At 39.8% G+C, this 27,845-nt stretch overlaps 1 protein-coding gene across 11 annotated transcripts in view; it reads left to right on the forward strand.

Annotated features, from left to right (window-relative positions):
• HDAC9 (histone deacetylase 9) overlaps window positions 1-27,845 on the forward strand; it is a 546,236-nt gene that overhangs the window by 370,483 nt on the left and 147,908 nt on the right. For all 11 annotated transcript variants that reach the window (XM_073003276.2, XM_078377172.1, XM_078377173.1 and 8 more), the window contains 3 exons: window positions 14,612-14,789; window positions 18,554-18,687; window positions 24,699-24,819. In XM_073003276.2, the coding sequence (XP_072859377.2) occupies window positions 14,612-14,789; window positions 18,554-18,687; window positions 24,699-24,819 (433 nt within the window). The remainder of the gene's footprint in view (window positions 1-14,611; window positions 14,790-18,553; window positions 18,688-24,698; window positions 24,820-27,845) is intronic.

The raw sequence follows: 27,845 nt of genomic DNA on the forward strand, positions 1-27,845 counted from the left end.
ATTTTATTTTGGGCTTGTAGCCATCCCAGTGGCATCACCATTTTCAGAATGACAATTGGATAAGAGTGTCTTTGTTTTTCCCTCCGAGAAGAAATAAATATTTCCCTCTCCCTGCATCTTCTAGATAGGCAGCTAGACTGCACCAAAGCAGCTGCAACAGTTTGGGGGAGGGGGAGGGAAGTTTTCCTCCTTTGAGCAGTGAGGAGATATTGGTCTGATGCCTGCAGAAGCATTCCTTGGGGCTTCCCTAGCAAATACGTGGCTCAGTAAAGCCACATGGGGTGAAACAAGGTGTCTACTGGATTTTCAAAATGAAAATTGCACAAGAACATTTCAAGTGCACTAGAGTAGGGGTCCCCAACCTTGGGCCTCCAGATGTTCTTGGACTACAGCTCCCAGAAGCCTTCACCAGCACCTCTACTGGCCAGGATTTCTGGGAGTTGATGTCCAAGAACATCAAAGTTGGGGACCACTGCACTAGAGATCAAGCCAAGTGAGCTGGGAAGTGAAAAGCATTTTAGGTGGCCAAATGTTTCACAATATGCTTTGCAAAAAGGAAGGAAGGAAAGAAGAAGGAATATTGGAATTTCTCAGCCACACAAATTGAAAAGAGAATTTCCAGTTATACATGTGTACAGGGGTGACATGTGTACTGGGAGGAGGAGGTCCCTCACCTCAAAAAATTCAGTGTGGAGGTGCCTCCTCTTCAGTCATGAATTGCCCTTGATACAATTATGCTTTTACTCTGGTAACTTTTTATTCCAGCAGGTTCTTCATCTCGTATAACATATACAAGCTTGTGCTTCATTAATGACAGAACAAAACACATTTTTGGTCACTCTCTTAATTAAGTCACACTGACTTGGAATTCTCTTTCTTCCCATAAGCATTTCTTGATGGTGCTGGAAGAAATGCACTCTGTCCGGCACCAGAGGCAACATGCCTTTCAGTACCTGTTGTTTCGTTTCGCTGTTTAGTCGTTTCTGACTCTTCGTGACCCCATGGACCAGAGCACGCCAGGCCCTCCTATCTTCCACTGCTTCCCGTAGTTGTGTCAATATCATGTGATATGTGATATCCAGTTGACTAGGCCCAGACATGGAGTACATAGCACACCGATGATATCTAGCCTTGGCTGCAAATCCATTGCCATTGGTGAGAAGACTCTGGAAAATAGCATGTTCAGAGGGTATTTATTTCACCACCTGTATGCACCAGTTGACCCTATCCTCTGAGATCTGCTGGATCCAGTCAGAAGAAGTGCTAGCGTGATTAGATAGCAACTAACTAAAAAACAGATAGTCCAAGTAGACATTAAGAAAAAAATACATATTCCCACTGTTGAACTGTATTAGATAGATAGATAGATAGATAGATAGATAGATAGATAGATAGATAGATAGATAGATAGATAGATAGATAGATAGATAGATAGATAGATAGATAGATAGATAGATAGATAGATAGATAGATAGATAGATCTAGATCTGTCTGTCTGTCTGTCTGTCTGTCTGTCTGTCTGTCTGTCTGTCTGTCTATCTATCTATCTATCTATCTATCTATCTATCTATCTATCTATCTATCTATCTATCTATCTATCTATCTATCTATCTATCTATCTATCTATCTATCTACATATTTTATGATGAAATATATATTTCCCTCTGACAGGAAAACTTTAAACAGGGACACATGCCTTGGCAATTAGATTAGCAAATTAAGTCCATGATTAACTTCCAGGGTTGAGTTATAGAACAAAATATGCTAAATGCAAGAGACGTAGATTAGGAAAATCACACACTATGACAAGCAGACATTCTTCATCACTGAAGGAACACCCATTCTTTAAAAATGTATTGTCCACCCGAGAGACTTGCCCTGCCCTGCAGTAAAATGCTCTCTTAGAAAATTCCTTGTTCATGTGCAACAGGGAGATCTAGAAGGGATAAAACATCTGAACAATGGAGGCATCTATGTGTCAGTTGTGATCTCACTTCCTGAAAAGCTTTTGCGGAATTTTAAGTGTGCATAAGTGTGCCTTTCTTTTCTAATATCCACTCACAGGTGTGGCTTTTCTAATTATGGAAGAGATTCCACAGTCTTTTTCTGAGTGACCTCTTCCTATGTTACTGAAATTCCACTTTTTCTTTATTCATATCAGAGCATGGCACAATTTAAAATTATGCACCCATATGAGATATGGGTAAAATAAAAAAACAAATGAAAATGTTAAGGTATTTAGATGATTTTTGACTAGAAGTGGGCTGCTTCAATAGTGTTATCTTGGCCATTTGCTAGATCATCTTTTGTACACATGCTGGGGCATAAATTGCATGCACGTAACTGTTGCATTGATTGAATTTCTCCACCATCACAGAACATCTGTCCTGTATTCAGGTAGACCATTTTACTTGATTATTCTTTGCTCTCCCTACTTCATTTCAAAGTCTATTAAGTGACATCCAGATAGTCCAGCCAGAATCTCATCCTGATGCGAGACACTCTTCAGCATTCACCTATTTGGCAAGGTGGGCTCTTTTTTTCTGCATAGATTTTGCCTAGCCTCTTCTGGTTTAATACTTAGAACTTGAGATATGTGCAGAAAACTTTCCCTTGATTTTAGCCAGCTATTCCAGCTCGGCAGTTGAACTAATCAACCCCACCCCACATTTTGCCCAGTTGTTTGGCCAGCTTGCAAACTGCAGTCCCAACGTGAGCTGTGAACGTTTCTTCCAAATAAACACTGAGACAAACAGAAACTCCACCAGCCCCAGGACTTCCTTAATCTTTCCAGTCTTTTTTATCTGTAGCAAAATCCCTTCTGTTAGGGCAACAGCAACCACCTGCTTCCATCTTTGCCTGGGTCAGAGGCCACTGTGACTGCTGCCTCTCTTTCTGCACTTGGAACGGAAGAGAGCAGAAATGATGTGCAGTGAAGCCCCTGCTGGTTCTTTTGATCTTCTGGAGAGAGCGAAGAAGGAAGAGGAGGAGGAAGAGGAGAAGCATCTTGGTTCCAAAGCTGATGCAATTTCTGCACAGATTTCTTGCAGGCTTAAAAGCTCATGTACACCCAGCCACCCCTTGCACAATCATCCTTATCTCATTAAGACAGAAAGCCATCACAGAACACACATGTGGGTTCTCCTAAGAAGCTTACAAAGACAGGTTGTAGTTTTAATTTCAGGCCATTTCTATAGCTGGAATTTTACACATTGTATTTAACTTACAAACGTGTACATTACACAAGCCAGAGAGAGGACTTGTAAGCACAGGGAGGCAGTAATGTTCCTGGGAAGCATCTTCATCAATATTGTGTTAGTGAATTGTTTCTGGCTGCATAGGCACACTGCCTCATCAGGATCTGCCATATTTGTCCAGCTTGTGGGTTGTGAACATGAATGGCTGATTTCCAAGAGAACTTACTTCTGGAATCTGGAAATAACACATCATAAGTAAAGATGTTACTTTAGGAGGGCATTGAATTCATACTCATACTCATATTCTTTTTATGAAAATTGGTGGTAGAATCATAGAATCTGGAAGTGACCTTAAGGATTATCTAATAGTCCAACTATCTGCAAATTGTGAGAATCCATTAATGTAACTTCCTAATATTTATTCTCTGAATAAAAAATCTCTAACAACAGAGATTCCACCACCTTCTGCAAATGTCTTCTCTACTGTTGAACATCAGACAGTTCTGGTATAGTCTGGTAAAGTTTTTAGTTTTTGAAATTTGACCCCATTGACTTAGATACAGTCAAAAGAACAACAGAAAACCAATTTGTCCTGTCATCTGCATGACAGCACTATAAGTACAGGAAGAAAGCTATGATATCTCATCTTAATTATCTCTTATTCAGGCCAAACAGGCTTCAAGTCCCTTTGTTTCCTTGGGGGCATCTGCCACCACTATCAACAGTGTTCTCAAAATACATGCAGCAATATATATGTGCATGCCTGTGCTCTTATGAGTCTAAAATGAAAAGATGGAATGTTGCCAACATTTGTGCTAAACAAGTTTTAATTGAGGATTAATGGCTATGCAAGCTAACAAAAGATGTGCAGAATTTACAGAATAGGAGATTCTAGACTCAAGTTGGAATTTATCCAGAGAAAGCAAACAAACCTCGATAAATGATCTGGAAATAAAGATAATTGATAACATTGGGTGTGCTAAGTCTAGAATAAAGAAGATTCAGAGGTGATATGATGGCCAATTTCAAACATCTGGAAGATGAACCAGGTGTGGTGTTCACCCCTATTATGTTAAATAGTCATGCATTATTCTTGTTGTAGGGTAATGTTGTTGAGAGGCGGAGCCGAGAGAGATATAACAAGGCGGAGCCTGAGAGTGAAGAGCAGAGCAGAGTGGAGTCAGTCAGAGTCAGAGAGGGAGATCAGAGTGGAGTGAGAGATAGAGTGATATTTGGGAGATCTGGGGTGTGATTAGTCAGAAGAGTGTATAGTAACAGTAAGATCAAATAAAGATTGCTATTGATGATTGAGAAACCTGAAGAAGATACTTATGAATTATAATCAAAACATCTGTAATCAATAAACCTGTGTCATTTAAAAGACAGTGATGAAGGGACCTTCATCTTTGTTTAGAAAAGTATGTTGATTTAGTGATCAACTGGTGGCAGCGTGTGAAGAGGAGTTTAGTTTGCCTTCAAGTGCTCTGTGGTTGGAAGATAACCAAGGGGAACGAGGGGCAAACACTTACTTTCTGTTGATCCAGATGTAAGGATCCAAGCTCGTGGATTCAAATTACATGACAGGAGACTCTGGCTAAACATTAAGAAGAACTTTATGACAACACAAGAAGTTCAATGGGTCTACTGTATTAGAATAGGAGAGGTGATGGACTCTCCTTAGCTGGACGTTTTTAAATAGAGGATGGACTGCCAGACAACTGAGGTTCCTTGCAACTCTAAAATTCTAGGAAAAGATAGATCAGAAAGCTACGTATGTTACTGACATGTAGAGCACTTTATGAAGCTAGGTCCTTGATTCAAGTGACAAATAATATGTCTGATTAGTCCTTGTGAATCTATACTGTTCACTCATGGGAAATGTTTTAAGATGCATGCCTTGATCAACCACACAGGAAACAGGCCCCTGAGCCATGGGCCTGATCTCCCTTGCTTTCCTTAATTTGAGTAGGCAAAGGCCCCAGGGAGCGCAATCAGGAATGCTGGTGATTCTCAAAGACATAAGGCTGCATAATTAGCTAGAAGGTTAACTAAACTTGAATCTCAAAAGAGCAAGTGGAGATTTCAAAGTAGCGGATCATCCATGGCTGTGAAATAATTTCCCAAAACTCAGAGTTGTTCATGATGGAAGACAACTTACCTGTGTCCAGCTAAGGGAACTGAAGACGTCACACTGGAAGAAACCGGGAAATCCATTGCATCATTTGCTGGCTACGTCCAGACTCTGGAGATCTTTCTTTTGCTTGCTATTGTCCTTTCTTTATTAAGGGTCAAAACAGACAAGATGCTTGCAGCACATTTTTTAGGAGTAGTGAAAAGCAAGCATTTGTCATTACATAATTTTTTTTTCACCTGTTTATCCTGTATTTGGCTTGTTTTGTTTTGTGATTGGCCAAAAGAAGGTAAACCTGGTCTTAATATGCAAGTCCCATTGCAGAGGTGTATATGTTTTTGGAAATCGCCTTATTTGGGAAGGAAAAAAAGGGTAATTGCAAGGAATAACACTTTCTTCAATGTCTAGTTTGACCCAAAGGTGAGCTTTTTTCATCATCCTTGGGAAAGCAGGGAAGATTTAACATGTGAAGGCAGTTGTTACTAGGGATATACCTCCTTTGTTCTGATGTTTTGTTCTGGGAAATCTCTCTCCCAGGAGATCTACCCACTGGCTACATTGCTGATCACTTTGACTGGTGTTCTGTTAGTGACTATTCTGCTGTTTTTAATCTGTTGTTCTTAATTTCTGTTTGTGTGTTTTATTGTGTTCTTATAAACTTCTTTGATCTGTTTCTGGAAAAGCAGGATACACGTATTTAAACAAAGCACTACATTATTTAAAACTAACGTTCAGAAACCAGTGGGGCAGTGGTTTCCCTTGATTATTTTTTGGTAAGCAGCACCCAAATTACTTTGTACTCCAGTAGTTAGTAGCATATATCAACAAAAAAACTCAGACATTGATGAAGGGGGATTGGCTTTAGAAAATTTAATGCCATTCATTTAAAACTTAACTGGATGTTTCAGAGATATTTTATTCCCTCTTCGTTGGTAAACACCCAGTTGGTAGTCTAGACCATAGAGTAAATCCAATGACACAACCCTTGTAAATCCCAATGTACTAATAGGTCTTCTCAAGCTGTGACAAGCAATAGGATACTGACCATTGTTAGAAAGTCAGCATAGCTAGAAAGATGGTATTATAATCAATTATTATTCCTGTGAATCAGTAACTATTCTGTATATGTAATGTCACTGATCTATTACATTTCACAACTACTAGGATCTGCTGTTTACAATTTTATTTTTTCTTTAGCAATGCCAACCAAGTGTGAAGCTTAATAGATTTGACAAAGTGGGCTCTAGGACATGAAAACTGATGCCACATTTAATCTTTTAGTATTACAAGGCTCTTAGCTCAGTACATTTATTTTATTTTATTTTTACATCTGGTATAGCAAGGATCAATTTAAAATGCAGGTGAATTCTAGAGATAAAGTGAGAGATAAATATCCAAAAATGAGTTCGGGTGACTTATGGATCAGTGTCAATAAGGGAGCTTTTCTTTTCTTTTCTGTTTTAGTAGCAAATGCACAAGACCGCTTTTTAGCATACAAGGATCTGCAGTTTGTGAGGTTTTCTTTTAAATCTCCAAACACTGGGTAATTTAGTTTGTCACTCGTCCCAAATGAGAACTCTCCAGGACAACTATAACATTTCATTGAGTGAACACAGGGCCAAGATAATTAGGAATAAAGAGGTGAGCTTCAAGAAGAGTCATCTGTATAATTTCACTTGGTAAAAGTGAGGGTGGCAGGTAGGAAATCTGTATAATACCAAGCTTGTCACAAACCAAGGCCAGCTAAATAGAACAATTAAAATTAACATTTTGTGTGATCTGGGATCAAACATCTAGGCAAATACAAAAATAGTGCCCTTCTGAGAAAGCATTTCTAACCAAATAATTCAAACCTATCTCAGTTTTTAAAAAGTTCATCCAAGTTTCACCCCAATAAATGTGAAAATATTGTTTCTTTGTTTATTCTAGCTTAAAACATGGGGTAATAGCACAAACCTATGAACATTTGCTCAGGAGAAAGTCCTGCTGAGCTCATGGGCTTTATTCCCGGGGAAGAAGAAAGAGAATTGCAACCTAATTAAATGTATTCATATAGACTTATGGTATATATAGCTTCCAAGTTCTCATCCCATCTCAGGACTAAGATGGTTTTGTCTAACTCTCTCTTAACTATGAACTCAAATAATTTCTTACTTAAATGTCGCACCTAAGTAGTGCACCATACTGTCAAGTTGCAACAGATTCCCACATGAGCTGTACCACAAAGATGTCCTCAGCTGTATGCCACACACATACACATTGAGGCAGCTTCGATGCCTTCTCCTATCCTGTAGGCAAATTTGACGGGAATATACCAGTGTCAGAAGTCATCTGCTGTGCCAATTGCTCATGAACAAGAATTCAGTACAGTGGTGCCCCACAAGACGATGTTAATTCGTTCAGTGAAAATCCCTGTCTTGTGAAATCATCTTGCGAAATGCAGTTCCCCATTGGAATGCATTGAAATCCATTTAATCTGTTCCAATGGGGAAAAATCGTCGTTTTGCGAAAATCACCCATAGAGAAACCGTTTTGCAAAGCGTGGATCAGCTGTAAAAATTGCTGTCTTGCGAAAAACAGTCCTGAAAACACCTGTTTTGCAAGTCATGGACTCAGCTGTCAAAATTATCATCTTGAAAAAATCGGTCCCGAAAAAACCATCTTGCGAAGCACAGTCCAAAACATTGTCCAGTGAAAATCGCCCATAGGAAACACCATTTTGCGAAGCGCTATAGCAATCACAAAAAATCATTGTCTAGCAAATTAACCGTTTTGCGAGGTAATCGTCTAGCGGGGCACCACTGTAATTGTGTCCAAGCCATGCTAAAGAAACAAAAGGAAGGAAAGCATCCATGGCATTTAAAAAATGATGCCCAATAATAAAGATGATCTCAGACCCAGGGATGGCTCATGGACAGAGTCAGGGGATGCCTCACCCCCAAATCTAGCAGAAATGAATTTCATCTACCCCAGTCATAAGCTTCCATCAGATAGCCCACTGCATCCCAAATTCAGTTTCTTTGGGGGAAGGGCAGCCACTCTTAATGGGGGCCATATGACCCCTCTGAGGGGGCCTAGCACATTTGCAAGGGGCCACAGACTGGAAACAACTCTTCACACACCACCTTAGAAAGTCTGTTATGTAAGTTATACAATCCTGGTTCAGTCTATATTTCTTTTGTGTTTATAGCCATAGCCTTAAAAAAAGGGCCGAGGACAGCTGCTTTAAAGTCACTGTGTGCTGTCACACCGCCATAGGGTACAACATGGAGGACTTTCCTGAGTATTCCTGAAGGAATTTTAATTTGAAATGCATTGGACCAATGAAATCCTTATTTCTATGCATCCTTGGGGTTTCATCTCCTTCTCTCCCACTCCTCATCCCATCATCTCCCACTCCACCCTGCTTGCAACCTAATTCCAGACTATCCATTACCTTTTACTCTGGCTTTACTGGTCTCAGTTGCTATGATTACTTCTAAATGTATTCTGCCATCCTTGGTCCAAAATCAGTTGGAGACACTAGAAGCTGGTAAATACAACTTTGCTGTACAGCCTGTAATATAGTATGTGCTAACGCAGCCCTAATTTTATTTTCCACATTTTGATCCTCCATTTATACCTAGGTCAGCAAGTATAGATGCCCCCCCCCCTTCTTCTCTTGCCCAACCCAAAATTAACTCACCCTGGCATGGATTGATTTCACATTAACTATAGTCAAAGCTGGTCCCAAAGATTCTACTGTCTGAAATAATGAACACTACAAAGTATCTCCAGAGCTTCACCTTAGCCAGATCTGAAACTTGTCTCCCTAGTTCACTTCACTCATCAAGGGATCATGGTTTTCAAAAATGTCTCATTGTCATTTAGGCTTAATGTTTGCTAAAAGCAAACCCACGAGTTAACAAACTTGGGTTAGGCAGTGATAGCTTTATATTTACAGAGCCCAGAGTGCGGAAACTTTCAAAGGTTTAGACTACAGCTCCCAGAGCAACTAGCTTTGCTGGCTGTGGCATCCTGAGAATTTTTTTGGGAGGGGTGGGTTCTGGGAGTTGTAGTCCAAGTAAAACAAATTTCCAAGCAGCAACAGGGGCTGATTCATAAAATGTCAGAAGAGCAAAGACAATGAAGAGGGTAGTCAATAGACTTGGTGTCTCGTGTTGGCCAGCTTATTTCAGGGTTCTGATTTCTGCTGAACTGGATAGTGGTGCAGCTGGGGTCCAACAAATAGTCTGCCTGTGGGTCCAGCTCTCAAGGCTCATGGAACCATATGATGCATCTCTTTCATTGGGGAGAAGGCCTGCAAGGCATACGCTCCAGCTAAAAACCTACAAAGTTGCTGTTTCATACTCCTTTGTTCAGCCCATCTTGATGGAAACTTTGGTTGGGTGGAGAAACTTGATAAGATTGTGTTTCAATTAGACCATATCAAATTCCACACTTTCCAACCAACAAGAGAAGCAGAATTTGGTTATCCTTTGGAATTCTTGCTTTCCAATTTTTGCAACCAATACTTCCAATTCAAAAGGTGTGCAAAATTGCATATATTGGGGAAAATGCACAGAAGATGCATAGAGTCGTGTAAATAGCATGCAAAAGGCATTCGAATAATTGTCTGGGATGATCACAAAAATGCATTAGGCACTGTTTAAGGACAGAAATAGTATTGTGAGAAATGTAGAATTAACAAGAATATGAAATCCTCAATAGAAGTCCTGTTCTGTGTCCCATCATCCTGGATGTTGAGATTGCTACTGAATAGAGTACACGAACAAATGATTTTTCTCTAGCAGCACCTTGATTGTGGAATTCTTTCCCAGAAAAAAGTCTGGTTGAGTCAATTGTCTCTGAGTTTCTAGCAGCTGGTCAGATTGTATTATTCCATCTGGTCTTTGCTTTGCAAAATTGATTTTTAAATATGTTTTATTCTAACCAGCTTTTAATGAATCTATTTAATATACTATATTGCAAAGTACAGAAACATATGTTGTTGGGGTTATTTTTAGTAAATCTCCCAGAATTCCCCAAGCCGACTGAGAAAATTCTAGGAGTTACGGTCCAAATAATAATATTTCTGAGCTCTGCTGTATTGTACATTTCCTTAAGGGCCCTGGTAGGCAGAAAAACAATTGATTCTACTATGAATGAATGAATGAATGAATGAATGAATGAATGAATGAATGAATGAATGAATGAATGAATGAATGATACAATCAATGTTTCTTATATTGTTTGCTCTTTAAAGACCTTATCAGCTGAACTGAACCAGGGCTAGAGAAACTGTTGTTCTCTGTTGTTTCTCTCTAATTCCCATCTGCCTGAGAAACTTGGCCAATGGTCAAGGATGATGGGAATAGTAGTATATCATATATGAAAGACCACAGGTTCCCTGCTTCTGAGTGAAACAATACTATTTTTCCTACCTGGAAAGTCTATTGGCAGCATCAGCAGCTTTTCAGGGGAAGACGTGCTGCAGAAAGTGACTCTGTTGATGGGGATAATGTCACTATAAAACAAACATGGGCACTCAATCACTGAAAAGAGCAATCGTCTACCAGGACAAAGGTTTTCATGCTGGACAAACCAAACTATCATGCAACATACCAGGGATGGAACTGGAAGAATCTCCATATTGCTTAGATTTGCATCTTTGGGCTTACCATCCGAGGTAGCCCACCAAAAGGATGGCTTCTTGGCAAGTACGTTACAGCAAAAAATACAAGTATTTTTCTAGAGACACACATTAATTATCTTATACATTTCACTTGTCAGGACCCCATAGTTCTACATGATTGCCAATTTCAGCTTTTGGGGGCTCCATTCCTGGAACTCAGGCCTTGGACTCAGGGAATGTGATGCCAGCTTGGGGATACTCATCTATGGGGTTCACTCACATGGCTTCAGGACACACCATTTAAACTCACTTGGAAGGAACAAAGGGATCCCTGTCTTTTTCATTCTCTTGAATGTTCTGGACCAGTAGCTACTGCTGGTGGTGTTAAAATTCACTTATTAGCATTGAAATTCCTCATAAAGTCTCCACATTGTCTGTATGTCTTCCACATGCACTATTTTGATGTTCCGTTGAGGACTCTATCCCCATATCAGATCTGCCCCAATGATATTGCAATTGTCCCCCCTCCAATCTCAGGCTATGGCCCTGAAATCTCAAGGAACAGAATGCTGATTAATTAGCAATGCTAGTCATCGGTTTTTTTATCAGTGGCTTTTGCTGACGTGGGGACGTGGTGGCGCTGTGGGCTAAACCGCAGAAGCCTGTGCTGCAGGGTCAGAAGACCAAGCAGTCGTAAGATCGAATCCACGCAACGAAGTGAGCTCCCATCGCTTGTCCCAGCTCCTGCCAACCTACCGGTTCGAAAGCATGCAAATGCAAGTAGATAAATAGGGACCACTTCAGTGGGAAGGTAACAGCATTCCGTGTCTTAAGTCGCACTGGCCATGTGACCACGGAAGATTGTCTTCGGACAAATGCTGGCTCTATGGCTTGGAAACGGGGATGAGCACCGCCCCCTAGTGTCGAACACGACTGGACAAAAATTCTCAAGGGGAACCTTTACCTTACCTTTGCTTTATTATCATTGCTGTAGAACTATTTATTGTTTTTTGTCTTACACTGTACAAGTACATAGTGCGGAGAGCAAAACCTTGAATTTGCTGGAGGAAAAGTGGTGTATAAATGGAAGAAACAAAGATAAAGTCAGCCTGGGTCCTAGAAACATAACTATGCTTCTCCTTGTCACCAGAAGGTCCCACTTAAATAAGCTGAGGGCTCTAAAAAGATGCAATGTGGGATGTTTCCCATTTGTCTACCACACATAGTTTACCTTATTAGTTTCAGATCAGGTCCTTGGCAGCTCCTGCAAGTTCCCTCTTGCCCCCACATTGGTGGCGATCTCAATGGTAAGGGCTTCTGGGACTTCTAGTCTCAGAATATCTGTGGTCCTAAGCTGGGAACCCACTGTTCCTGCTACCAAGGATGAGTCACATGGTATGAATTGTGGAGTCCAATATACCCACATTATTAGTAGGTGTGATTAGACATGCTTTCCACTGGTGTATTGGCTAGTCTTATGAGGAATCTTTTGTGCCATGTTTCTCACGATCTGACTTTCTTGGACTAACTCTGCTCCAGTTTCAGCTGCCTGTTGTGTAAACACCCCAGTCATTTAGGAAGGCCCCAGGAGTAAATGAGTCAGTGAGGCTTACATGTCTGCATACTGTATAAAGAATGCCAATGTTTTTAGCAATGGTATTCACAACACGTTGGGATAGCATGTGATTTATTAACAGACCACTTTACTAGGTCAAATCTTTTATTTTATTACCCTGAAATAAACCTAGGCTTTTCCCAAGTAAAGGCTTTTAACACTGAAAAGCTGTTTCATTAAATCCCTATTACTCAATAATTATTAGAGCTAGAACTTGGGTGCATAGCACTATGGATTCAAAAGGCATCTTTGGCAAAGTCAGAGATGCCCTCAGAATAGATGGGACTAACTGTGTTCTACATCAGTGGTCCCCAACCTTGGGCCTCCAGATGTTCTTGGACTTCAACTCCCAGAAATCCTGGCCAGCAGAGGCGGTGGTGAAGGCTTCTGGGAGTTGTAGTCCAAGAACATCTGGAGGCCCAAGGTTGGGGACCACTGTTCTACATGAACTGCGAACTAGCCATGCTTTCAGTGCCAGAAGCCCTGATGCTATGTAGACCTTCTCCCTCCATGTATTCCCTCCACCTGGAAGGCAGCTTCCTAGACTGCCTTACAACTGTACACAGCTCTGTACTTCTCCTTTCTGCGGTCATCAGAGCTCCTCAAAAACTGTTCTGGAGGTCTGGGCAACTCTTTGGAGCATGATTTCAGATGCCTGTGAGAAACTGGGGGGAAAGATTGAAAATCTCAGCATTTCCTCTGGATCTTGCTGGATTTAGGCCTCTCACATCCCTGAGAGGAAATACAACACCTAAACAAGGACACATTTGCACAATGTGGGGATATCCTAGCTGTTATGTATAGGTACAAACCTGGAAATGATTACCTGAATTTATTTATTTATTTATTTATTTATTTATTTATTTATTTATTTATTTATTTATTTATTTTATTTTATTTTATTTTATTTTATTTTATTTTATTTTATTTATACCCCATCCATCTGCATGTGTCCCAGCTGAGTCTGTTGACTAGGTGCTAATTCATGACTGGCAATTCACAGACCTTCTAATTGGTTCTTTATCATTCATATGGACATGGACTGAATGTTTGGTTAAAGGAAGGATACATCCTAAATACAGATCTGTCCTTGGATAGCTCTTCAAGTAGAAGATTGTCCTCCATAAAATAGGGTACCTCATTGCTCTACAATTTGCTTGCCTGGGACTCCCACATGTATAACAAAATATACATAGACCACTCAATTGGAGCATCAGATGATCGAGGATCACATTGGGACATTGTTTATTTTGGTTACACCTAAGGACTGTATTAGGGTAAAGTATATAATGTAAATTGGAGTTGGTTCAATATATTTTCTGTTTAATTTTTTGGATATATTGGGATGGCTTAAGATTTAGAGTATTTAGAGTTACTGAAAATCCTATTGATTTTAATGGGTCTCCTCAATGTACCCAGTGTGGTGTAGTAGATGGAATGGCAGGCTAGGATTCAAGTGATGTAGGATCAAATCCCTACTTGGCCATATAAACTCACTGGGTATGTATATGCATGGCTTTGGTAAAACTACTCCTTAAATATCTCACTTACATTGAAAGCCCTGTTAGGGTCACACAAATTTGTTCTGACTTGACAGCCCATAACAGCAGCAGCAACAGCCACAAACTCTATGTATGACTAAGTCTAAATTCAGTCTATTGTATTCCTTAACACCTACCGTATTTGGTCATTTTGTTGAAGCTGTGTTGGATGACATATTCTGTTTAGATAATTTTGTTTCATTTGATGGCTTGCTAAAGAAGCCTTTGTTTTCAGCGGCACTGATTCCCTAAGCCAGGCAGCTTTGTGCCACATTCACTTCACTTCACTGGAAGCAGAAGTTATCTTAGGGTAACAAGATGTGCAGCCAATCGCAGCCTGTGTGAACACATCTGTTGGACAGATTTATTGAGTCGATCTCAGGTGGCACTTTTGTCTGCACTCCTTCATTAGCGGTCTGACCTAATGAACTTAATTTGTTGACACATCACCTTCAGTGTTCTGCTTGATCCCTTCTCACATTTCTTTCTACTGTGCTTCTTTCTTGACAATAGCAGATCCTGGAGCATCGGCGTATCCAGCAGTTGCAAAGGTACCGAGCTCAGCTGGCTTCAGCCGGCTTTGCACAAGTAGATAAACGTCAACCAATTGTCCGGACACAGTCTTCCCCAGCAACTCCAACATTGCCTCACCCTGCAGTGGATCAGCCCATAGAGCACACCTTCATGACTGGTAGGATTCCTTAAAGGCCCTGCTTAACAAGAAGAATAAATGTATAATTCATGTATAATCAGTTGGTTTAAATGCCACCTATTCTTCTTGTAGCTGTAATAATGTATTCTTTTTTTTTACCTTGATGACATTAGACCTGATGGGGTTGTATTTACTTATAATCAACCATAGCCTTGGAAAGTTATTTTTTAAGACTATACCTTCCAGAATCCCTCATCCAGCTTGAATTCTTGGAATTCTGTTCCCCCAAAAGTAAGTTTTCCAGGCTCTGATATCAACCAGTATTGCAGGCCCATATTCATACAGTGGGGTTTTGACTTAAGAACGACTTGAGTTAAGAACATTTTGACTTAAGAACCGCTATCATAGGAAAATATTAACTTGACTTAAGTACTTAGATTTGAGTTAAGAACTGAAAAAAAAAAACCACATGGGAGGCAGGGAAAGTGCAAAATGTGAACTTTCAGTTAACTGTTGGCCAGTGAAAAGGGTGCCTGTCTGCTTCCTCACTCCTCCCAGTGTTTAGAGAGTGGATTGGGAGACAGTCTTCAGACTGCCTGGTACTGTACTGCCTGGACTGTATTTTCCCTGCCTTCCCTGAACCTTTCTTGACCTAAGAAAAAAAGAAACAAAATATCCCCCTCTAGTGGTCGAAGGCAGAATAGCAGCTTCCCATTAGTTTCTATGGACGGAAAAGAGCAGATACGGATCAAATGGTTTTCAATGCTTTCCTATGGGAAATGCAGATTTGACTTGAGAACATTTTGACTTGAGAACCGCCTTCCAATACGGATTAAGTTCTCAAGTCAAGACCCCACTGTACATGAATTCAGATTGTTGACCACCAGTCAACCAACAAGTAATGAATCTCAGGTGCCCTCCAGCTTTCATTTACCTTTCAGAGAATTGATTATTGCTAGGAACTGGAAAACAGTTCATAATATATTAAGTGATTGTGATAGAGACGTTTGGGATATAGCAATTAATGATAAAATGTTAAGAAGGGAATAACTAGTAAAGATTGTGTTTGGAGGTATATAGGAAGAATTATTGATTTTGTATTGATAAAGGGGAAGGGGCAATGTTTAACACAATTTTGGAAGGGGCCCTCAGAAGAGTAGATGATATAAACAGTTACTACCCAAAGGTCCAAGTGGCAGGGAGTATTGTGTCTTTATAGTTTTTTTCTTTCTTTTTAGTTATTTTTATTGGATGTTTTAATGTTTATTAGTGGTTTTAAAATAAAATATATATAAAAAACTTGTCTTAGGCAGATCTAGAGCTTGGAAAAACTACTTTGTTTAGATTCCAGCTTTCAAAATTCCCCAATCAGCATGGCTGTTGATCATGCTAACCTGGGGATTCTGGAAGTTGTAGTCTGAAAGAAAAACTTATATAAACTCTCGAAAAAGACTTCATATAGGAGAAAGAAAAATGGGATTATTACACATTATATTTTATCTACATTTTCAACAAACATTTGTAAAATGTGTCACCCACTGTGAACCTTAAGGATAATACAGTTATGTACTAAAATGAATGTACGTTTCTCTCAGGAGGCCAATTTTCACCCTGACATATGTGGACAAACATTCACAAATCTATGCTAAAGCAGTTAGATGAGAATCCGTTGTGAGAGAGGGAGGGAGAGAGACTGAGAAACTGCGGAGAGGGAAATGGCAAGTTAAAACTTGGCCCTTCCACTTTCAGTGGGGAATTTTGCCATTGGCTTGAATCAAGAGTACATTCCAGGCAGAATAATTATCTTCTACTAACATTCTGCAGCAGCCAGCAATTGAAAACAGTTGTCTCTTCTGTCTTTACTTTTTTGGGGGTGGGGAAGGGGTGGGAGAGTAGTATTGGCTGGATCGTGTTAGGGAATCCTACATTCTATTTTTAGTAGGCAGCTCTGTTGCTCTGTTGTGGTACTGTAGTCCACGTGCTGTGTGACCCACAGCTGCAGAAGTGAATTATATGCACATCCTAAATCAATTTAAATGTTTGAAGTTGGGGTGGAGGGGAGAGTACATTCAGATTTCATTTTAACTCAAGGAATCCTCTTCATCAGCCATTATGCAGTTTGGAATCAAAGTACTTTAGGACTTAAATATTTTGATTTGAAATGTTTGTACAAGACCCCGTCATGTCCATCTTGGGCAGAGATGGACATGATGCAAGCTCAACATTACTATTTGCTTACACCAGCTGATCCAAAAACTACAATCCTCTGCAGATTTGGTTTGGAGCCACTGGAACTTTGTGTTCTGGAGGAATGAATATCCTATTAAGACATTTGAATAGTATTGTTTAAATATGCTAGGTGCTTATTTATGTAGAATATTTCAAAGAGACCTGATGTTTGCACTGTCACACATCAAATAACAGCGTCTTTGGAGACCACTTTGGCAGGTAGGCCCACTGACACCTTCTGTAGGCCTCTCATTGTCTGGCACTAGGACAGTGTCACAATAAGACATAGCAGGACCTGAGACTGGTGCTCCAACTTACCCAGAACTTCAGATAGACCCACTAGGGCTTGTGACAATGCCTCCAACATAAGCAGGACCCCCCCCCCAAAGAACATTATGTCAGTGTCCCAAAAAGGCATAGAAGGCTCTTCCCTTTAGCCTCATCAGCTTTCGTGTGGAGAGAGAGAGAGAGAGAGAAGCTAAATATTTTTCCTGCTCACATCTTTAGCTTCTATGGATTCAGTATGTTCTTAAACAGGTTGCATCTCTCCTGGACCTTTGAACATTTTCTTTTTAAAATATTTCTCGACTAGAACTGAACTGCTGCTGCTTCTCATTTTCCATTATGACAGCTCCAGTTGTCTAGGCTCATTGCATTCCTGGTGGGTGCTGAGAATGGGAAACTGGTCTACCACTATTAACAGACATGTCTGTGACAATTATTCATAATTTAAAAAAAAACAATTATCTTTGATTTTCTAAATCCTGTTATGCCAAGACTCCCAGCTGAGAGCTCCCTATATCAGTTAAATTTCCCAGCTTTTTACCACAATGGGAACACCCACAATTCTCCATTTTTGCCATTTTTGGTGTAGAAATGTGCTAAATTCTGTTCATCTCAATGCCTTCATGGCGAATTCTGCATCGGAAATATGCTATTTTGCTCAGAAATTGTAACAATTCTGTGCATTTTGGTATTTCTTGGTGCAGTGAGATGGATCATGTGCAGGAAAGATGCAGTTTGCTTAGCTCTTCTTCCAGAAAGTATGATCACAAAATACAGTAGCTTAGAAATGCCACCAGATTTCCCTTAGGATTTGTTTGGAGAGAGAGAAAAACCCCTCACACAGAAAATTTTGTTGTGAGGAGAAAAGTTTCCCTCTCCATTGGTTTCTTTCCATAATGTAGACACTACAAAATTCACATCTGTGCCCATTTCTATATTATTCCAAGTGTTGAGTATTTTTATCCACACCTAAACCTTATCAATTAAGATCCTGCAAGAAAGAGTAAGAAAGAAAAACATCCAATCACTCAAGCATTTCTCCACATCTCTAGCAATAAAGATGACGACGACGACGACGACGACGACGACAACAACAACAACAACAACAACAACAACAACAACAACAATAAAAACAATGACATAATTTTTCATAGACTGTTTTTTGTAACACCCAAAATTCTTTCACAGCCATCTCACTAATGCTGATTGCAGGGTCAGACCTGAGGATCATGCAGAGTGCATTTTAACTTTACTTTTCATTTTTTCCTATACTGTTTTTTATATTAAAGGTGTTGCATATGATCCACTTATGCTGAAACATCAGTGTATGTGTGGCAGTTACACCAACCACCCAGAGCATGCTGGAAGAATACGAAGCATCTGCTCAAGGCTGCAAGAACGTGGGCTGCTAAACAAATGTGAGGTAATCATCATCAGACATATATCTTTGGGAAGCACAAAGTGGATAGTTCTGGAAATCTGGTTTGTACAGTAGGACCCCCATATCCATGAGATCAGTATCTGGAATTTCACTTATCTGCAGTCTGAAAATATAAAAAAAATTATTTAAAAAAACCCAGAACAATGTGTTTACACAATGCAAACAACCAGAACTGGAACACTAGAGAGAAACAGAGATTATGCTCTATAGGTAACCATCATTTTGCCTAGTCTCCCGCCATTTTGAGGTGACTCCCTCTACCTTGCAGAGTGTCATCATTGCCAGTCACCCTAGGTTATTATCCTTACAGGAAGCTCTGGGTTCAACAGACTACTGGTATGTCATATATAGCATTAGATATTATCTGTGATCTGTGGGGGAGGGCAGATACCAAAATCCCCCACAGATGGGGGGGGGTTCAACTGTACTTCCCATTGCTAATAAAACACATTATAGACTCTTTGAATTCGCAACGCTCACAAGATGAGGTGAATTGTTCCTCTTCTGACACTAGCCATGGTGCAAAACTCATCTTTGATGCATAGACAATGTCAGGAATCACTCAGTACCTGAGTCAGGAGATTCAAGCCATATTCAAACCAGTTCAGTGACTGAGAGCTGAAAGCATTGGTGGTGCAGCAGTTCTGTTGAATTAAAAGAAGAATTCCTTAAGGCTGGGGAACTAACAGACCTCAACAATTAGTATGACTTTCTATAGTACTTGAAAATGAAATCCAGGCATTTCACTTCGTAGCACATTGGCAGCAATCCAGCTGCATTGGTAAAGTGTGCTATTCCCATTGCTGACTAAAAGAAAGAATTCTGCGCTCATAATAATTTTTTAGCTGGATCCAGATTTGTTTATATTTAGAGTGCATATGTGTGTGTGTCGTCAAGTCAATTCCCACCTATGGCGACCCTTTCCATGGTTTTCTAGGTACAGAATACACAGAAGTGGTTCACCATTCCCTTCATTTAGAGGCATTCTGGGAGTATGTAGCTTGCCCAATGCCATGAAGGGTGGCTCTCCTCACAGGAGGAACAGTCGGGAGACAAACTCCCAACCTCTGACTCTGTAGCCAGATACCTAAACCACTAAGCTATCCACCCTGCATGATAAGCCACTTCTATGTATTCTCTGTCTGGAAAACTCTGAAAAAGGTCACCATTGGTTAGAATTGACATGGTGGCACATTATTGTTTAGAGTTGACTTATTGAAATTCTTAGAATGTACACTGATTTTACCCATTTAACCCCAGTTGATGTAACAGATCTACAGTAAACATGAAGGTCTGGATCTAACTCATTGACTGAAGTCCTGTTGTGCAACTGTGGAAACAAAAGGCAGATGATATAACATTCACTCACTTGCAGATGGTGACTGCTGCAATTCTCAGGGGTGGGTATGTGTGTGCTGGTTTGGCACATGCTTGAGAATCCCAGTGGGGACTCTTCAATTGCCAGTTGGGAGTGAATGAATGTTATACAATCTACCTTCTGCCGGTGTAAAAAACAAACAGTATTTCAGCCATTATGTTTAAAAGTGTCTGAAAGTTATGCATTCTTAGGTTTTGTTTTTTTTAATGAAACAATGGAAGAATGTTACACTTTGGATAAAATGATTCATTTTATCTTATGTCTATGATATATGAAATTGGGCTAGATTAGATGTAATTACAGTAGAAGCCACAAATAGTTCTATAATCATTTAGCCAGGGATGATGACAGCAGTGACAACAGCAACAAGCTCTTTCCTGTTTAGAATTCCTTAAAGAATCTAACAACATCATTTCCTTTCTCCTGCTATTTTCATTTGCTTTTTTATGAAGCCTTTTCACCTCATCCTACTGCCACTGAGCAGTAGAATCATGTGTACTAGATTCGGCAAAAGTAGTAACTTCCAATCCAGGAATACTTAGCTCTTCATATTTGTGCAGATATGATATGAAAGCACTCTTCAAATACTTGAAAGGTTATCATAGAGAGGAGGAATAGGATCCATTCTCAGTCATCCCAGAGTTCAGGACACATAATAATGGACTCAAGCTACAGTAGCCCAGATTTAGGCTAAATATCAGGAAAAACTTCTTAACTGTTAGAGCAGTATGACGATGGAACCATTTACCACGGGAATGCTGGAGACATTCAAGAGAAAATTGGACAACCATCTGTCAGACCTCCTTTGATTTGGTTTCCTGCATTGAGCAGGGTGTTGGACTCAATGGCCTTACAGGCCCCTTCCAATTCAGTTATACTGTGATTCTATGATTTAGCAAAGTCAAGACATTTATTTCTCTGATGCAAAAGACAGCTCTTCCTTCCTCCTGCATGCGGAAGTGGGCTAGATTGATGGTTGACTCTCACCTCAGTAATGGCAATGAGAAAGTATCCTCCTTAAAATCTAAGGGACAGCAGACCAGCTTAGGGGATCAGGAGAGGCTGTGTGACACACATAGTTCTGTCTTCTAACACAAGCAAATGGCCTGTAGTTTTAAGAGCAACAGCTGAAAGACTGCTGTCATTGTCCCTATCATCTGTAGCCTCATACAGTTTTTTCACAGTGTCTAATGATAGCACTGGGCCCTCCTATTTATAGGTGTGATTGAGTCAGAATATCTCACATACAACAACATGCACTTGCTGCTTCTGACTACCAGTTTTGCCACATATCCCTGAGGAGTCTTTTATTCGGATATTACCACATATCACTAAGGTTGTTGTTCTGATGAAACACATAGAGTGTAGGCAGTCCGCTCGAGTTTGTCAGCACAAGATGTGAAATCTATGGCACTCTTGTGAACATTAAAAAAGAATTAGATGAGCGTTGAAACCCCAACTCATACTTACCAGGAAATAGTTTCAATTGAACTCAGTAGGACTTAGTTTTGGGTAAATATATACGGCTCTGGCCCACAGATCGTTCTTAAGGTCTTTTTTAATAAAACAAACAGATTGGATGTTGTTTTTATCTCCGTGAGTGCAATGAAGTTTATGGTACTTCAGAGTGTCTGGGTTAATAGCCAAAAGTGCTATGATGACTAATAATTGCCCCTAGCTCTTAAATATTTTAATTAGCCTTTTCTATAGAAGGTACAGCCTTCGGTGGAAAGGAAAGGGTCTTCCACAGTACCGGCCACCTGGGGTTTCTTTGCTGATTTGCTATGCAGTCATCTGAAGCACATTCCAGGAAAAACATTTATATTATACCACATCCCTTTTCCCTTCCGTCAAGAAAATACACATAACTTTTAGGAGAATGAAAGAGTGTTATCAATCACCTGACGTAGGAAGAACCGTGTTTTTTAAAACATTGGTCCCTGAAGAACAATTATGCACTTTATTGTCTGCACAAAGAAACAGTATGTTCTTGATTTTATACAACTGTGCCTCAGACTTTGGTCCTCAGCTCTAAATTCTCATACAGATTGGGAGAAGGGCAAGGATGAGGGATTTGAAGTCCCATATTATGAAGTCTGTTACACGTGAAAGGACCATATTTTGAGCCGAAGCAGATAAGATGGCCATCTTTGCAACTACTGTAGAAAGCGGTAACATATTATTCCTCCAGAGAAGCATCTTCAAAGCTCCTGTGTTCATGTAATCAAAATAAAAACACCTGTCCTACTGATGACTAGTCACCAAACAAAAACAGGCTAATTTGTTGCTTGCAAAGCTATGAAAGACATTTGAGAATAATTTCACATTCTTTATTACTTAAGTCAGCTCTGCTTCTAATGGCATTGAGCCCCAGCTCCTATGTTTTGGGCCTTAACTGGATGAAAATTCAACTAAAATGAGAGCTGACACTAATATTTTAGCTAACACTTGAAGTATGTTTTGGGGTTGTGGAGGAGGCAAGACATCTCAGGTAATCTGATGGAAGTTGAATCTTTAAAAATAAGGTTAGGGAAGGTTGTCCACTCCCAAGATTATCACTCATCACCAAATGAAATTATTTTCTTTTAAAGAAAATTGTTTCAGATTGAGAGGTGATTCTTTGGACAGTGGAAAATACATTTTCCATTATTCACTGTACTTCAGTTTTAAATTACTAAAAGGAAATAAAGGCTTCTACTGTTTCCTTTGGAGATCATTTTTTTTTTTTACTTAGTCCAAGTGTTAAAATATGCACTCTACTATTTTTGGGGTGAGTTTGGGGAGCTCAAACTCAATTCTGTTGACAGTCACACATAAAGATAGCTTTGTTTCTAAGTAGTTTATTGGCTTTTTCATATAAGAATCATTAGCACTGGAATACTGAAGTTTGGGTTATAAATCTTTGCACATCCTCCCTCTGCGGGTTCATCAAACATCAATAGCACTTAGTATTTCTTATCTGAAATGCATTTGAAATATTCTTTATTCCTGATGAGCTATAATCCCCCAGATTCTTTTGTTTAGTGCTGTTTCAGTTTAGTGCAATAGTGCAAGAACTCTTCAGAGAAAAATATCTTTTAAAATACATTTTTCAAATTGTATTGCAGTTATATGCCTTACAGAAGGCAGGAAGAAAGAGTAGGGTTCACTCCCACAACAGATCCCATTCTGTGCATCGTCAGTGATGTCACTTGGAGATGTCGAGCAATTGCCCTAAAGAACCAATATAGACAAACCAAGAGCAAGACAAATAATGCAACTGGAAATAGTACCAAAACTACAGTCCCTGCAGGTAGAATAAAATATGCCACATAGTCATGCCCAAAGATCAGATGTATTCACGTTTAACCCTAATGCTGTGTAGCTGATGGAGTAAATATCAAAAGAAACCGTGAGGAACATGGCACAAGCAGCTGGATAAATACCTGTTTAGTTGCTCCCCATGTAAAGACAGATTCCTTAATTTTAACAATGCAGAAATATACAGATGATTGAAACAGCCTTATTTTATTTCAACCCTCCTTAGTTTAAGCAAAATTGAGGTCCACTAGCAGCACCCCACAACCAAAAAAAGTGATAGTACCTTTTATGTCATTTGGGGCACATGTAGTCTATATCACAAACACATCAGAGAGCATGAATAAAAATGACCTTTCAGTACAATGGATTTAGTAAACTTACTTGAATATTTTCCTGCTGCTTTTTATTGTTTTATGGTTAAACTTAATATGCCACCATTCATCAATCTGTAATGACATGGATGGTTTTAAAAGTCTAAATAGCAGGTACAAGAATCCCAGGCCAGACCTTTGTGAGAAAGGGTATTTAATCCTGATCTGGATCCCCTCCCCTCCCAATGTATACCTGTAAATGGTTTTGTTATTTTGGCATGTTTGGTTTGCCATGAGATCAAGGTATTGTTTAAGAACGGCCCATGCTTTTGTTTTCTTGTACAATGGACTGTGCACCAGATTCTGACAAATTACTAGATCAGCTCATCTTTATTTAGATGGGTTGGTGTGAGTCTGAATCAAAGCAGAACGGCTAGATTTAGTTCTGGAGCAGACCAAAGTGAGTTTGCAAATTGATTTATATCTGGAGCACAAACAGAATCGGAAAGGGCACAAGTAACTTGCTTTTTTTCCAATTTTTTGACCCCCCTCCTCCAATTTAAAGGGGCTTAGGCAAGAAAGCACTGAAATTATGGCAGGTTAATGTCCTCTTTTTGAAGTTTATCATGTCAAAGAATGGCATATACATCATGAAAAAACAAAAAAGCTATAGTTGTTTTGGTTTTCCAGTGCAAGTCAATGGGAGGTTTACCAATTTGATTCAAATCTCAGGCACTTAGGAAGCTGGATGGAAAACAAATCTTTCTGGACCAAATCAAGATGCTTTTCAAAGCACCAAAACTGACCTCGGTATCAGATCAAGGGACCCATGCACAGCCCTATTCTGTAGCATTGAAGAAAGATGATTTCACATTCCTGTATGATGCAATTACAGTATTACCGCCTGAGATTAATCTGATGAAATGTTATTTTGGATTTGCTTTCTTTCTCCTCCCCTGTCTACTATCAGTGGAATATTGTAGACCTTTGCTGCTTTCTTTCAGAGGATCCGAGGTCGAAAAGCCACTTTGGAAGAAATACAGCTGGTTCACTCAGAACATCATTCATTGCTGTATGGCACCAGCCCCCTGAACAGACAGAAGCTGGATCCCAGGAAAATCCTAGGTCTGTGAAGGACTCAGCTCTTCTGAGAACAGCACATTCCAGTACTGTCATTAGTCATAGCTGGTGTCAGCTTAAAATACTTGGCAAGAACCACAAGAAAAAAAAAAGTATCACTCTTTCCAAATGCATCGCATTGTGGAAAGAGAATGTCACAGTGGCAGCCAACATAGATTAGGGAAATGTCCTGGTTAGAAAGCAGCAACAGAGGTTTTTCTCCCCTTTCTTCTTTAGGATCATTACTGGAACATTAACACTTTATGGTACTAATTTTATTTATTAAAGTATGGATAGGCTGGCTGGAAAGCTCAGTAGTTTAGGTATCAGATGTTGGGAGTTCACTGGGCCTTCTGTGAGTAGTGCCAGCCTCTGTGGTCCTGGGCCAACGGCACAGTCCCAGGTTGTCACTGGAAGATAGACCACCTCTGAGTACTCTGTATCTGGGAAACCCTGAAAAGGGTCACCATAAGTGAGAATTGACTTGACATCACAAGATTATTATTGGTTACTACAGGAATGGATAAAGGTAGTCAACGGCCACTTTTGATGCTAACCCGAAAGTTTCCGAACTATTTCACAGGACTGGACTTATCACAGAGCAATTCAAAGTTGCTTCAAGTGGCATCACAATGAAAGAGAACAGAGCAATTGATGTCTGAAGCAGGATTGGAGGTCCATTTGATTTCTCTTGTAGGGAGAATGATGCAATTTACTAAGGTCCTGGTCACACAAAGGAAATTTTCTGTAGTTAGTTGCTTTTTAGTTTATTGGATTTTTTTTTTTTTGGTCACACAACACATAGTCAAAATCAAAACATTTTCCCTGCCAGCGGTGTAACTGTGGAATATTTCACACTGATCACCATAATCACCCATCTCCTGAAAAGGACAACAGCTGATCTCACAGCCATAAATACTCAACTCCCAAACAAAGTGCACCAGAGCACAGAGTGCTGTCCTCTGAAGATGCCAGTCACAGAGACTGGCGAAACGTTAGGAAGAACAACTTTCGGAACACAGCCTAAGAGCCCAAAAACCCACAACAACCATGTGGAATATTTCCACCACACTGTGAGTGTTGTGTTATTTTGTACCAGGATTGCCTATGTGCACGACCTGCCAGACTTCTTTTCAGAATTGAAGCCAAGAAGGTGGCAGCCATTATTGTGGCAACATGTATTGGTTATTTTTTTAAAATCACAGCCAGTGCATCAATATGTTGGGAAAAGGATTTCATGGGTGGGTGGGTGTGTTGCCATTCATTAGTGGGTAATAATTTTTTTTATTTCTATGGAAGATACATCGAATCATTGGTACACCACTATCACACTGGGAGAGTGATCACCAGTACTGCCGCACTGATTTTTTTTCACCGTTGTGCATAGCTGCCTGTTTGTATGTATGTCTAGGCAGCAGCTGCCACCCTTTCTGTCAAGCGTGTGCCTCTTCTTTCATGATCACTGTCATAATAGGGGCACATCAAGAGATGGCAGTCTCATCTATATCCGTTGTGTGCAATGCATTTCTGCAGGAGCAGTCAGCACAATAGAGGACACTTTCCCAAACAGAAACCCCTTCTCAATATATTGATGTATTGATAAATATTTTTTTAAAAAAATTAATAAAGGGGCTAAATTGCTCCTTGAAGCAAGAGAGAAACTAAACTGGTACCATGGTGTAGCCAGCCATAGCAATTCAAACAGGAGGAAATAAAACAGTAATGCTAAAGATTTTTGGGACGTCTGTCCCAGTATATATCCCACATGACTGAGATTCAGTATGACAGAGGTATGGAAAGTATCGAAAGAACTAGAGAACATCCACTTCATGTGAGTAATTAGCTACTTAACAGCTTTCCTAAAATAAATTATGCAATGCTGGGAGAAGCAGGAAAACATTCTCCACCTTCCTGAAAAGTTTGCCTTTAGTCAATACATAATTGGTTAACATGTTGCATGTTGGTGTTTTCATAAATTGTCAAGCTGTTCGAATTGACACTTTACAATATTCTTGGAATAAGGACAATTAAAAACAATGCATGTCTGTCTGTCTGTTCAATGTTTCTATCTCCCACTCCCAGCTAATATAACCTTTCTTAAAAGCAGCCATTCTTAATTAGGCTAGAATTGGCAAACCTATGTGTCAAGCTATCTCAATAGCTGAGGCTTCATATTAAATAGAACTGACACATAAAAAATCAATGTATGTGTGAATATATCATAGCTTCAGGGCATTCTTTTCATGCTGTTGCTAGAATCACCATTGGCCTGAAGTGATGATAATGAAAACCACTAAAGGCCTCCAGACGTCTCCTGGTTTCTATTAACTTGCAAGCAATGACATATATTCTTGTACAGAAACACTGGTGTGGGAGTATTGCATCATAAACTTGCACTAGCACGGCAGCTCCCAAGATTGCGTATTACAGATCCAGCCACAGAAATAAGTAGATAATGAGGCTATACACATGATGGATTTCCAAGCCAGAAGATCCAGGGGTTCCAGTCAATCCTCTCTAACTTCGCTAGTTTCTCAAATATATTCTTCCCTTTTTCTTTGCTATTGGTTCTGTCAACAGAGGTTTAGAAATCTATCATGGTACATGGGTATCTTCTCTGCACAATTTTTCTCCTTCTGATTCAAAGTGAGGACTGGACATTCAACAGGAACAGGGAACATTTGGTCTTCCAGCTGTTTTGGACCTTAACTCCCAGTCATCCCAGCTAACATGGTAAATAGTAAAAGATTATGGGAGACATAGTTCGAAACAGTTAGGGAGCCACACTTTCCACACTTGCAGACACTTTGTGCTCAGCCAACCCTGAGAGGTCTGAGATTTACCTCCATATTAGACTCAGAGAAGCATACCAGTTCCCTGAATTTCTGACCAGTGTTTTGAGACCTGGAAATCCTTTTCATGACCAATGAGTAAACAGTAAATTCCTACATTTCTATTAGCCCTTACAGAAAGGATGCCTGTATCTATGATACTCCTGGCAGATGAGAATAATCTAGAGATTTTGTATATAT

The sequence above is a fragment of the Pogona vitticeps genome, chromosome 6, assembly GCF_051106095.1.
Source record: "Pogona vitticeps strain Pit_001003342236 chromosome 6, PviZW2.1, whole genome shotgun sequence".
Taxonomy (NCBI): Eukaryota; Metazoa; Chordata; class Lepidosauria; order Squamata; family Agamidae; genus Pogona; species Pogona vitticeps.